Source organism: Podarcis melisellensis (genome assembly GCF_964234715.1).
Source record: "Podarcis melisellensis genome assembly, chromosome: 9".
NCBI lineage: Eukaryota > Metazoa > Chordata > Lepidosauria > Squamata > Lacertidae > Podarcis > Podarcis melisellensis.
Genome location: NC_138541.1, coordinates 49748247 through 49761291, shown reverse-complemented (window position 1 = coordinate 49761291; position 13045 = coordinate 49748247). Strand labels below are relative to the sequence as shown.

At 40.3% G+C, this 13045-nt stretch overlaps 1 protein-coding gene across 3 annotated transcripts in view; it reads right to left on the bottom strand.

The window, feature by feature from the left end:
* WWC2 (WW and C2 domain containing 2) overlaps positions 1-13045 on the bottom strand; it is a 114438-nt gene that overhangs the window by 39188 nt on the left and 62205 nt on the right. For all 3 annotated transcript variants that reach the window (XM_081924266.1, XM_081924265.1, XM_081924267.1), the window contains exons 8-9: positions 11374-11447; positions 7100-7339 (exon numbers count right to left, since the gene is read on the bottom strand). In XM_081924266.1, the coding sequence (XP_081780392.1) occupies positions 7100-7339; positions 11374-11447 (314 nt within the window). The remainder of the gene's footprint in view (positions 1-7099; positions 7340-11373; positions 11448-13045) is intronic.

The following is a 13045-nucleotide window of genomic DNA, read 5'->3' as shown; positions in this document are numbered from 1 at the left end:
AACTACAGTGCCTTCCTACCAAAATAGTCAGTTTACCTCCCACCCGCCTCTCACTGGTTCAGAAAAAAAGATTATACCAATAGTGAAAGAGACCTGAACAAAGAAAATGGTTGTGGAAGAAAGGCAAGAAGAGAAAATAAAGACCAAATGAAATGCATCTATTTTGGCTTTTATACTGTTTCTTGAACATTTTGTTGCTCTGAAACATAAAACCAACAACGAATGAAGAAAACAACTGCCATACATTTTCACTACTTTGAAGAGTACAAGAACTGTGGAGACTGTAAAAAGCACAAACATTCAAATAACATTCATTGATGTTTAAGAAAATGCTTTGGACCTTATGCTGCCTCATAAAGATTCAGATGATACTTGCTGCCAAAACCATGATCCAAATTCTGATTCACTGCACATTCAGCTTGTTATCCAAACATTCCCATGCATATCTAAAAGATTCATATAAATGTTAAATATGGGGTAAGATGTTTATTTATCAATGCAGGATTGCTGCAGTATTTTTGCCAAATGTACTTCTAAAGGAATCCTATCACTTAGAAGCCTTATGAAATCTAGGCTAAAGGTTTCACAGCTCTGTTTTTAATGGTGTTCTTATATAAATTCCACATGTCATATTAAATTATTTCTTTTTTCCCAGTGCTGTTTAACAGTTTCCAAATTTATCCAAACCACTCTATTCTTTTTTTAGCTGCTCCTTTGCCTTGGAATATTAAGATATTCTGAATAAAAATTACACTATTCCCCTTTCACCTGAAAAGTTTTAAACTTGTTTTAGAAACCTTTCCTTTGGGAGTCTCCTCTCTGAAATGTCAGGTAGAAGACAAGGTTTCAGATGCATAGACCCCCATCAAAGATACTGCTCTGCATGCAAAATACATACAAAGGTGGGGGGAAGCTTAGCACTAGGGCTTTTCTTTGTGATGCAGACATCTTAAGGGAGGCCCTCTTTTTAAGTGCAGCATTTAAATACAGGTTGAAGTCTATTTCTGTTCAGCATAATGCTCTAAACGGTCCATTAGAGGAGGCCAACAAATGACAAAAGGGAATGTTTCAGTGGATAGCTTTGAAAATTGATCAAAATACTAGGTTTATGTGTTTCCTTGCTTGTGTCCTCTGGATAATGTCTATTTTCTACCGCAAACATGAATATCATCCAGGCAGCCACTATAGTATACCCGCAGTGTCTTACTGGGCAAAATGCACATGACACAGGGAGATCTAAAACTCACCTTCATATCTCCCTCCTTCTCTCATACTTTCCCCAATACATCTTTGGAGGAAGGGGCTGTACTAATTTGATCAGACAACTAGAGCGGTGGGTGGAGACGCTTAATCCTTTCGTTGGACTATTTTCCCAATATAGCCTCCAGGTGCTATTTGATCCATAGAGGAAGTTTTAGGCACCTCCCTCCCCTAGTGCCTGGAGTGGAAATCAGTACAGATGGAAAGTGTCAAACTTGCCTCCCCATTTGCATCACTTTCCTGATCCAATTAATGGTCCTCCCTTCTTCACAGTTGTATTAAGGAGAAAGAAACAGAGGGATCAAACCACAGACCTCTCGGTGTCTTTGGCCCTTATATCAAGCAATGTTTAATAGATTAAAGGTTTGCTTCTTATTCCACAATATAAAAAACCATATAAATTTGATCTTTGAACAAAAGCAATTGTCCTCGGGGAGACTTAAACAGAGTGTTCGGTGGTTTGGAAGGTCCAGTTTGCATATGCAGTCTGTTTTTGACAAGGGTTCTGGTGGTGCGAATCCTTACAGCATAGAAGAGTTCTTCTGCTGTATTTTACTAATTATGAGTTTTCTGCTTTGCCTTTTAAATTTGGTGCACCCAAGACCTTGAAGGAATAAGACCATTTAAAACAGCCTTAACTTTCTTGTAAACCACTCAGAAGTTTTATTACAATCAAGTGGCACAGGAATTATTTTGTTAAATATAATAAACTTAGAAAAACACTAGAAGTTTGAGGGGTTTGTTAGCTTGGAAGTTCCTGCTCTGCCATTTGGTAAAGGTCCTCCTCAATTCCTTGAATAAATAGATTTTAAGGGCAGTAGGAGCTGGATGCTGCTTTATTTTATTTGTTTGGAGACACCTCCTTTATAATTGTAATGGTTTTAACAAGGCAGCTAACATTTCTTAGGAAGCTGCAAGCAAATAAAAATAAGCGATTGCTTCCTCAGTTCTGCTCATAACACTTTCTATGTCTGAAAGGATGAATTCTTCATTTTATAGACTGAAAGAACATTCGTGTTCCTGAGAGTGGGTTAACACTCATTCATATATTAATACTTTGATTTAAAATTTTATTTTTAATAGGCTGGCCCACTCAGACACATTGCACCAAATGTAAAGTATCCAATTTAAATATTTTTGGAACTGTGTTTAAATTACTGGCCAGTTAATAGAGAAGCTATTTCAGGAAATTTAGAAAAATCAAACACACACTGCTGGCAAGCAAGGTCTAGTATATGCATAACTTCATCTCAGAAGTCTGGAGTTTGGCTCTCTTTCAAGACTTGTGGCAGGGGTGGTAGAATAAATTTATCAGGGCATGAGAACTGGGCATCTTCAGATTTGCTTTGGGTTGAAGGGAAAGCAAGCAGTGGCATTACTTCACAGATCTCAGATACTTTAAACTAGTGTAGTGGAATTATGAAATATTTTTGAAAACTATCCCTGCTGCATTTTGCACTAGCCACAGCTTCTCGACTTGGCTTAAGGGTAGTGCATTATGGGTTTCCAATCATGAAGTTACTAATACATGAGTCACAGTGGCAAGGTTACCCTGTCCAGGAATGATTGCAATAGGAACTATCAGTTGGAGCTGGTAAAAGCGAACTTTTACAGTCACAGTCTTCCAGTGACAAAGATGGATCAAGGAGCAGTGCAAAGCTACACACCTGCTCTGAAGGCAGCAAAAACCCATGCAGAAAAGGCATACTATCTGAGTCCCAGATTCGGGAACTAGCCACCTACAAGACTACCCCGTTGTCAGGATTCAGATCCAGCTTTCTGGCCCTCATTGGGCTCATGACCAAATCCAGGCACCAATTCAGGACTTCCATAGCCCACCTGATTCAGATGTAACAGAGAAGCAGAGCTGATGACACTGCACTGCAGATCCTCTTATGAATGAACCCAACAGCTTCATACAGATGTTAAATAGCACTGGGAACAAGATGCTTTCCTGAGATACCACACGCATAATTGCCAAGGAGCTGAGGAATGCAACTTTCTGTCACCAGCTGCACAGGTAAAAGAAGAATCATTGCAAAACAGGAGCTCTAACTCCCATCTTACACAGCTGGTCCCGATTAATCTGATGGTTAATGTTATCAATGGGATGCGGGTGGCGCTGTGGGTTAAACCACAGAGCCTAGGGCTTGCCGATCAGAAGGTCGGCGGTTCAAATCCTGCGATGGGGTGAGCTCCCATTGCTCGGTCCCTGCTCCTGCCCACCTAGCAGTTCGAAAGCACGTCAAAGTGCAAGTAGATAAATAGGTACTGCTCCGGCGGGAAGGTAAACAGCGTTTTCGTGCACTGCTCTGGTTCGCCAGAAGATGCTTAGTCATGCTGGCCACATGACCCAGAAGCTGTACGCCAGCTCCCTCGGCCAATAAAGTGAGATGAGCGCCGCAACCCCAGAGTCGGTCACGACTGGACCTAATGGTCGGGGTCCCTTTACCTTTACCTAATGTTACCAAAAGCTGCTCAGAGATATAGCAAAACCATTAGGGCAACCAAGGATAATTAAGTTATAAACCCAAGAATGAACTCAGACTGAAATGGGTCTAGATAATCACTTTTCTCCTAGTATGCTTGGAACTAGGCTGCCACTACTCTCTCCAGCACCTAGTTCAGGAAAGAGGTATTTGTGATCAGGCAGTAGGTTTCTAATACCTCAGGATCCAGAGTGGGAATGCATCATCATCTCTTTCAAGGTGGCAGACAGCGCCTCCTCCCACAATAAGCTCACCACACCTTGTACCCCCTCAACAGCTCCTACCGGATAGCTTGAATTAGGCATGTCACACCAGGGTCAAAAGCTCAGCGGAACAGCTACAAACACTTTGTTCACATCCTTGGACCTCAAATGCTGAAACTGATCCCCCCAGATTAGACAAGATGGTGCATCAGACACCTCATCAAGACCTCTCAAAATGCAGAGAAAACTTGTAGAAAACCTAATAGTATTTACTTGGCTTTCTGTTCCTCTGTGGCTAGGATAATACCTTGCCATAGGCAGAACTACGCCAAGCAGACAAAGGGCTTGGATTTGAAAAGCATTAAATTAAAACATCCCCTTAAATGTAGATACACACACTTGGGGGCAGAAAGTCACACACCTATTAAAATATCTTTTCATAAGGGAAAGAATATGTTCATTTGTATCTGTAGATGCTTGAATATACCAGAACCTTTAGGCATAAAAAATCAAAAAGCTCTAGCAAAAAAGGTACAAAAGATCCTTTGCTTAAGTCTGGTGAAAAACAGAATTGCTGTTTTTCTCCCCTTGGTTTTCAACAATGATTGAGGGCTCACTCAATCCTCTTTCCTTTGAGGTTAACAAGGATTTTTCTGAACATTCTTAATGGTTGCATCCTTGGCAGCAGAGTCCTATAAAGGAGGCTCATAGTAGCTTTTCCCTGGCAAATACAAGCTAGCTTATTAATTAATACTCTTAAATTCAGTGACAGACAAAAGCTAAGCTAGACAATTTTCACTTCGTGCTCGATATGTACAAAACATTGGTTTACAGAGTTAGCATATACCTCCTTAAAACTGGGCCTTCCCTTTCTGACACTGAGCTTAAGACTACTCAATTATTGATGTGATGGTTACAATTATTATTATAAATATTATTAAGTACCCGTCTCAGAGTGTGTTACATTAAGACACAATATTAACAACAGTTTAAAACAACTTACAATCACAAAAATAAGGTGAGTCCTAAAATATATATACCTCAAGCGTTTTAAACAAGCATTCGCAGGAAGCTTTATAATGAAGGTACCAGAAGCACCTCTGTGAGGAAGTTCACAGCTTAGGGGTTGCCACAGAGAATGTCCTCTTCTACGACACCATCTCCTGAGGCTCTGAGGGCAGAGAATTTACCAAGAGGGGCCCCCTGCCAATCACAGCATCCAATATGGTCCTAGGGAAATTCACATGAGCATTCAGGAATCCAGCAGATTCCATCAGTCTCTGAGGATGGACCATGTTGATGGGTTGCCCACCCTTGGAGAGTGGGTAGCTGCTCAGCCCAAACCTCACCAGGGAATGGTCTGTGCATGACAACAGACTCACAGTGACCCCACCTATCAACTGAGTATTACCACTCAGCTCTGAGGTGAAGACCAGGTGAAAGGTATGCCCTGCTACATGTGTTGGACCATTGATGTACTGTACTGAGACATCCCCACGGTTGTCATGGAGGTCATGAAGTCTTAAGCCAGCCCATTTGAGGCAGCCTCAGCATGGATACTGAAGTCACCCCAAGACCACTGAGTGAGGGTTCTCCAACACCACATCCAAGACACCAGCTTGGTCAGGCAGGTTGCAGAACAGCAAAATGGCTTTTGCATTGGGAAGTCAGGGAAGCATATCTGCCCCATCCCACTCTGCCACCCACGACTGGACACAGGGTTGTTCCCAATTGTGTCCTTCTGTTGATGGAACGCTCTTTGATCCAGTGGAGGCTTTTGTAAACGGAAAGGGGAGAAGAGCTTATTCCCTTCTTCTCCCATATTTTCCAGTCACCTACCACACTGGCCCAAAGGGTTCTCTAACCATCTTGAGCAAGGAATGAAGGAATCAACAACAAAAATCTCCACTAGCTCTTCCACTAAGGGCTCATCTACACATCTGTAGGGTCTGTGATTTATTCTGTTTGTCCTTTGACTTCTAGGAATGGGTCCAGTAGGTTTTTCCTTTTTCCCGCAGCTTTCCCTGGGAAAACTCACATTTAAACACTGAACTGGAACAAATGTCAATCGGGTGAATGGATGTTTGTTTCGATTCAGTGCTAAACCACAGGGTTTCCCAAGGAAAGCAGTGGGACCAAGGAAAACCTCTCAGACCAGTGCCTAGAAGTCACAGGACAAACGAAATAAATTGCAGACCTAACAGAAGTGTGGATGAACCCAGACTCAGGACTCCACTAAACCGGAGAGGGTCAAAATCCCTAGACTTTTTACTTGTATGGCAATAGCACTGATTACTGGGAAGAAAGGTCCCTTATTATATTTATCACTGGGTGAAGGGTGACAGCAGCTAAGGAGAGACATTTTGTACACACCTAACATCAAAACATTCCTGCTTTGCAGAGGGGTTGGACTAGATTACCCTCGTGGTCCCTTCCACCCCTACAATTCTACGATTCTATCTACCAGTACCCTGTATGCTTACAATTCTTTGCTAGACATCACAAATAAAATTAGGCTGCAATGCCCATATAAATCCTATTGGCAGAAATTATTACGGTATTCCCCCCATCATTCATTAAGTGCTGGCCAAGTTCAGAAAGCTGATAAGCCATGGCATGGCTTGCAGTGGAAACGAACAGACCCTGGCTGTTGTATGTCTCCCCTTTTGAACTTAAAGCAAGACATTCATTCATTCATTTTCTCATGCAAGCACATGTGTGAATTAGTATCTCTATCAAGAGTAAGAGGTTCCAGCGCTGAAGCAATCAGGACAACATTTGCTGTGAGGAGTTCACACAGGTCGTGGCTATTATCACAAAACCTGCCAATGATGAATTGCGCTCTGCTGGCTTCCTTCAACTATTTAACATCGGGTCTAGGTTTTCTCATGCTGGTCACAAATGCAAAACACAGAGCGTGGAATAATAGGAACTCCGTGAGTTCTATCACGGTTTGAAGGTCTCCTCGTGTTACTGCCTGATGGACTAATAATAAATTTAATTAAAATCTACACAGAACAGCTACTGAAGGAAAATGGCCCATCAGGGCGCAGCTCTGACTCTAAAATGAGTATAAAGGTTAAACTGAAGAAAGCAGAACTTAATGTTAGGAGGAAGGAGGGGGGGATGAAAAGAGGGAAATCTTACCTCTCTGTAAGTTCGTCACTAGGTGCGCTTTTCACAGACAGCTCCTCTTCCAGCCTTTTCCTTTCTGTTTCCAGATGCTCCAACTCATCTTGAGTGCGTTTACATGGGGTGACAAACTGAAGTTCTTTCAGAAGCTCTTCCTTTTCATTAATCAGCATCAGCTTTTCTTTCTCAATATCCAGTGCCCCAGGCCAAGCTTCACTTTCTAACTTGGACAGTTCAATCTTTAAATTTGCCATTCTAATCATATATGCATAAAAACCACACACACACATTAAGGAAGGAAGGAAGAAGAAAGTGCAGATGAGCAACAGGCCCCTAAGGGTGAAAAACAACACCTGGTAGAACAGGAACATATATTTAGACTTGGCAAGTCAATGGGATGCAACTATCAGGGCGGAAGAATCAAACCTACTGAACTAAGAAGCCTTAGCAGCAAATGTATGCCATGATGCTTTTCAGAGGAGGAGGATCTTGGGCCAGATTGGATGAAACAGATCTATGTGTGGTGGAGAGCAGAAGCAAACAGTCAATGCTATTAACTGCCCAGACCAGGACCTAATATTAGAGAAGGGAAAACTCATGTAAAATCTAACAAAACATATGTTAAAATCCAGTGTGTCCCCCCCGCACCGCCTAAATATGTTTACGGGTATTCTCATTTTCTGACTCATATTGAAATACTGCTCCTCAATGAAGCCAAACTTTGATTCACAAAGTGTTTAGGGGTATGCATACCCCTGCATACCCTCAGAAAAAGCACTGTTAAAATCCTAAATTTCATTTGTTAAGTCGGCTGTGCAATATGAGCAAGTCTATGGACATAGACCCTGATCAAATGTTATGCCCTCATGTGAATGAATGGCTAGTTGTTTCAGAGGGAGGGCAGACATATGAGTGGCTAGGGAGGCAAAGCTTGCTTATAAAACTCCCACTGTTTCCCATGCTATGTAGGAGACCAAGTGGATCCGTTTGATCCCATTTGGCCCTCCGTCATCCCAGTCAATAGCTTGGAGGAGGGAAATGGCGTTATCTTGCAATGTCACCACACAAAAGGACAGACAGACAATGTTTGCTTTCTGCTTAATAATGTGTAAAACTTGATGTGTAATAAAACACTGGCTTAAACAGCCAGCATATGGTATCTTAAGTACTGGCATTTCTCATCCTAGGGGTAGTTTTAGACTGCCTGTCCTATTAGTCATCTGATAGTTGGGTTTATCACACAGTGAGTCAAATCAATTCCGTTTTTAATTTTTTTTAGAAACAGCTAATTTTGAGAAGGAACTTTCTTCCCATTATCGCAATGGAAAAGCTGCAGCTTGCAAATTTTTCAGCTGTAGCACTCATTTCATGAAATTTGCTCTCAAAATAGATCTACCTTACCAGCTCTCTCCAGCAGGTAACAATCTCCCTTTACTTAAAGTCTTTCCCTGTTCTTTCATGTACATAGGCTGCATTCAGGAATACTGCTAGTTTTTGTTTTAATTATACTGATTTTAAGCAGCTATTATGAGAGATTAGTACTAAGCAATTATTTTATTTTTGTTTTGTAACATTTTAAAATTATTTGTTTTATGCCTTACTCTACCTTGGGTAAAATTAATAGAGAGGCATCTCAGCAGTCTCCAGAAATCGTATATTAGCCAGCAAATACAACACCTCTGTATTTAAGTTCCGATAACAAACATTACAGGTTTATAAACCATTTCCGCAACACACTAAAAAAACTAGCAACCATTTTAATGGGCATAGCATTAGTTTGATTAACCAGAGAAAATACAAGCTAGAACAGACATGATACAAGAAACAGCCTCCTTCTCTTGGACCACAAACACAAACCGAGCAGGAAACTGCTTTATAAATACCTTTTAAGATTGTGGAGATTTCGTGCACTCTACCTAAACTTCAGCTTTAAAAACTGTATAGAATTCAGGTTATAATCATTTGTATTTTAATTTCTTTTTTTAAATTAGTAGATCCTCATTTGGAGTATGAAGTCAGTGATTAAATTCATTTTCCTCCAAAAATTATTTTGATTTTGGAAGATGATAATTTGATTCAAAAGATTATTCAGGTGGATGATAATTATTTTGTTTAAGAAATCCACATAGAATATGTATACGGGACATTTTGAAGAGAAGCCTGCCTGACAGCCCAAGATTGATAATGGAATGCAGCAGCTTTATTCTCTGGGTCACTGGTTCAAATCTAGCCAACCTTCGTATTATCTTAAAGTAGCTGCTTTTGACAGCTGTTCAATGACTTACAAGATGAGGTGGCAGTCTCACAGGGGCTTTTTTCTTCATTGCAATGCTGACAGTTATCCGCTATTGTAATTGGCACCCTTGTTAGCTGTCTCATAAAAGGGGCCCAGGATAACAAGGACATGAACACTAAAATGCCCTTTCAACCTTTGAGCGAACATCTTTTTAACAGTGCAAAGTCAATTTATACACACTGCAATATCCCCATCTAATACTGTACTTGCTCTCTGAAGAGGTCTCTGGCCTCTTGACTGGCACTGTTTGTCAATACCAAGCTTCATTTTTAAGGCAGGTTTTTATGTTTTAAATCAATCCAATACCATTTCCCTTGTATATGTTGAAGAGTTTGTTTGAGGGCCCTCAAAGAGTTTCAGGAACTATTCTTCAAACTTGTTAAAATGATGAGGGAGGGAGGAGGATGGCTAATTGAAAACACACCAGCTACAATACTGCACACTGTAACTGGCCCCTGGCCTCAACACTACCTCCAAATCTCTCACCAAATTCCACCTGCAAATACTTTCTTGGACCAACACAACCTGAATTTTCCTGCTCATTCTTTAAACTTGTATTCCTTCCCTGACCTTAACCCTTATCAAATACAGTTCTCTTTCCCATGCCTTTTGTTTTCTCTGCCTTACTCATACTTAAGCTGCTTTTGATCTGGAAGCACGCACAAAACATTTTTGTTCTGTGCCACAGACTTTAACTTAGCCATGAACCCACCATCAATTAGAGCAACAGGGAGCAGCTATCTGTGGCTTTCAACTCAGTGAGGAAGATGTGCTTGATTGGTTCTCTTGTCACTTATGGTGTGGGCAGGAAGAATGTCCTTTACTATGCTCCATAGCTATCAAATGACTGGTATCGAACAACAGGGCCAGCCAAAGACATTTTGCGACCTGAATCAAAGGGCAAGATGATGTCTCCCTTCATTTCATGTACAGAAGCTGACTGGACTGGCAACTAAATCTTAGTTTGACACTGGCAATGGAACAGCACCCTTCAATGGGCAGCAGGTTAATTTAGGGATAACATATAGCTCTAATCTCCAATAGTAAGGAATAGCATACAGCAGCCACTGGTACCCTTAGCGTTTGCCACCTGATGTGATTGCCTCACTCTGCATATTAGTGGGGCTGGCTCTGTTAAATAAACAAGAAATTGTCTCCATATAGGCTATCAATACTGAGAAGTCCTTCAAATACACTGAAGTGTTATGAAGTGTTCATTAGGGCTTTTGCTATCTTTTCATTTAAATGGCAGTTTCCAGACACCCTAGCTTAAACTGAATACTTCTTTTGTGGCTTGGGAAGTTGTTGATAATCAATCCCTGCTTCCCCCTCCAACCACAAAAAGAAGTCAAATGCTCACTAGACATGGATACCTAATTCTCCATTCATTCTTCAACTACCTTTGAATTGGTCCTCCTGTTCTACATGGATGTGGACCCACTTTGTACCTTCCATCAAGGTTATTTCAGTACATTTCCATACGCATATTTTGAAATAATTTAATCTTCATTTAAAATATGTGGATTGGTCCCAAAGTCCCAAAGCACAGCCATCAAGGCTCTGATCTTATGGGCACTAATTATACAAATTATGCTTTTTGTGCATGAGAATCTCCTATCCTAAAGTCATTAATGAAGTATAATATGAGTACGCAAGCCAGGAAGTGGAACAGAACTTGCAAAAACGTCCTCTTCTCCTAAACATGCACTTCAATTAGGTCCAATTTCTGCTGCTTATAAGCAGCAGAAGAATTATTTTGTTTCTGGTATTTTCATATTTCATAAATCTGTGTAAGAGTACATCACAGCATCTACTAATAGCCCAATACATAAGGTTCAATCAGCCTAGAAAGAATAGCAGTTAATGATGCTGATAAGCAATGTTTCATGAAGATGCACCCAGTAGATGTCACTGCAAGCATTAGATTGGCTACAAGGTTCATGAACTCTGATACAAATACACATTTTTAAAAAGAAAAGAATCCAGTCATTACCTTCTTTTGGCTTCTTCGTACTTAAGACTTAGTCTGACCTTTTCAGCTAAATTGGACATAGTCCTGACACCAACCTGTTGAAAGAACCAGCAAGCTTATTGCATGGATCATTTTTAAATGAAGAGAGAAAGCAATTTAATGAAATATAAATAGAAACACATTTCAAAATAGTAACTATTGATTTTTCAGCACAAACACTCATAATTACTCAATGTTTTTCTAAGGAATTTACATTCTCAATTGCTAAATCATTTTTGGACAGAATTTAGTACAAGTCAGTACAATTCTGTTTAAGGCCTACTTTGAAGTAACATTTAATACATCCCAAGTTGTTACTTGCTACTTTGAACTCAGAACTTTGGTGGAGATCAATGAAGTTCAAAGTAGGACTTCAATGAAATCAAGATTACTAAAAACCACATTCAAGTTTGGGCTTCTTCTCAGAAAATCTTAGTACAATCACTCTCACAGCCTTTCATCATGCTACCTTAAAGAAATATGCCAGCATTTGGAAAACATTTGTGGATGTAAACCTATGGCTGACATATGGGTCAATGAGATGCCAAAGATTTTTAAGTCACTAAAGTGGTAATTCCATCAGACACTTTCAGATGTACAAAAACAGATATTGGAAGAGATCTTTGCTCACCAGTTTTTGAAACTAGAAAGGTGTCAACTTTATTTTATCACCTACTTATATTTATTTACTTATATACTTATTTTCTTTTTGAGGAAAACTAATACCGACCACTTAAATTTAAGAAATATGGGATAGTTTAAGTTATATTTTTTATTTTGAAAGGTACAGGTTACAAATGACTGCTTACTGGCTGGGTTCATATGTCTAGATAAACAATGGTTTAATGTGAATGGACAGTATGCTACTGCAAGCTGATGAAATTATAGGTACAATGGTACCTTGGTTCTCGAACTTAATCTGTTCCGGGAATCCACTGAACTCCTGAAACTGTTCGAGAACCAAGGTGCAGTTTCCAATTGGCTGCAGGAACTTCCTGCAGTCAAGTGGAAGCTGTGTTGGATATTCAGCTTCCGAAAAATGTTCACAAACCAAGGTGCAGCTTCCGATTGGCAACAGGAGCTTTCTGGACTCAATTGGAAGCTGCGTCAGCCGCTCGGCTTCCGAAAAACGTTCACAAACCGGAACATTTACTTCCGGGTTTGCAGCGTTCAGGAACCGATTTGTTCAACAACTAAGCCCTTTGGGAACCAAGGTAGCACTGTACTTCACCCGTTCCTCACTTCTGTTGCTGCCACACTGCTAGGAAACAAACCATAGTCTGGTTTTTCTCATCTGAACGCAGCTTGGTGGTTTCTTTCTCAAACAAACCTTGGCTTACCATCAGATCTGGAAGCTAGAACGAAGCAGCTCATGGCTTGTATCCTGGTAGCAGCAGAAATGGGGCAGCAGCAGCCCAGCATGCTGCTCATCCACATTAAACCATAGTTTATCTTACCTATGGCTTAATGTGACGTGTAAACCAGCTAATTCCCATGCTTTTTACTTTTGAAATGGCTTGCATAAGAAACCGGTTTCAATGTCAGAAAAAAATATTACTTTTACTAAAGGAATTTGAAATATATTTCCTCCCAATGGATGATGATACACTTTTGGTACAAGACATGCTATATTCTAAATATTTAGATAGAAAAT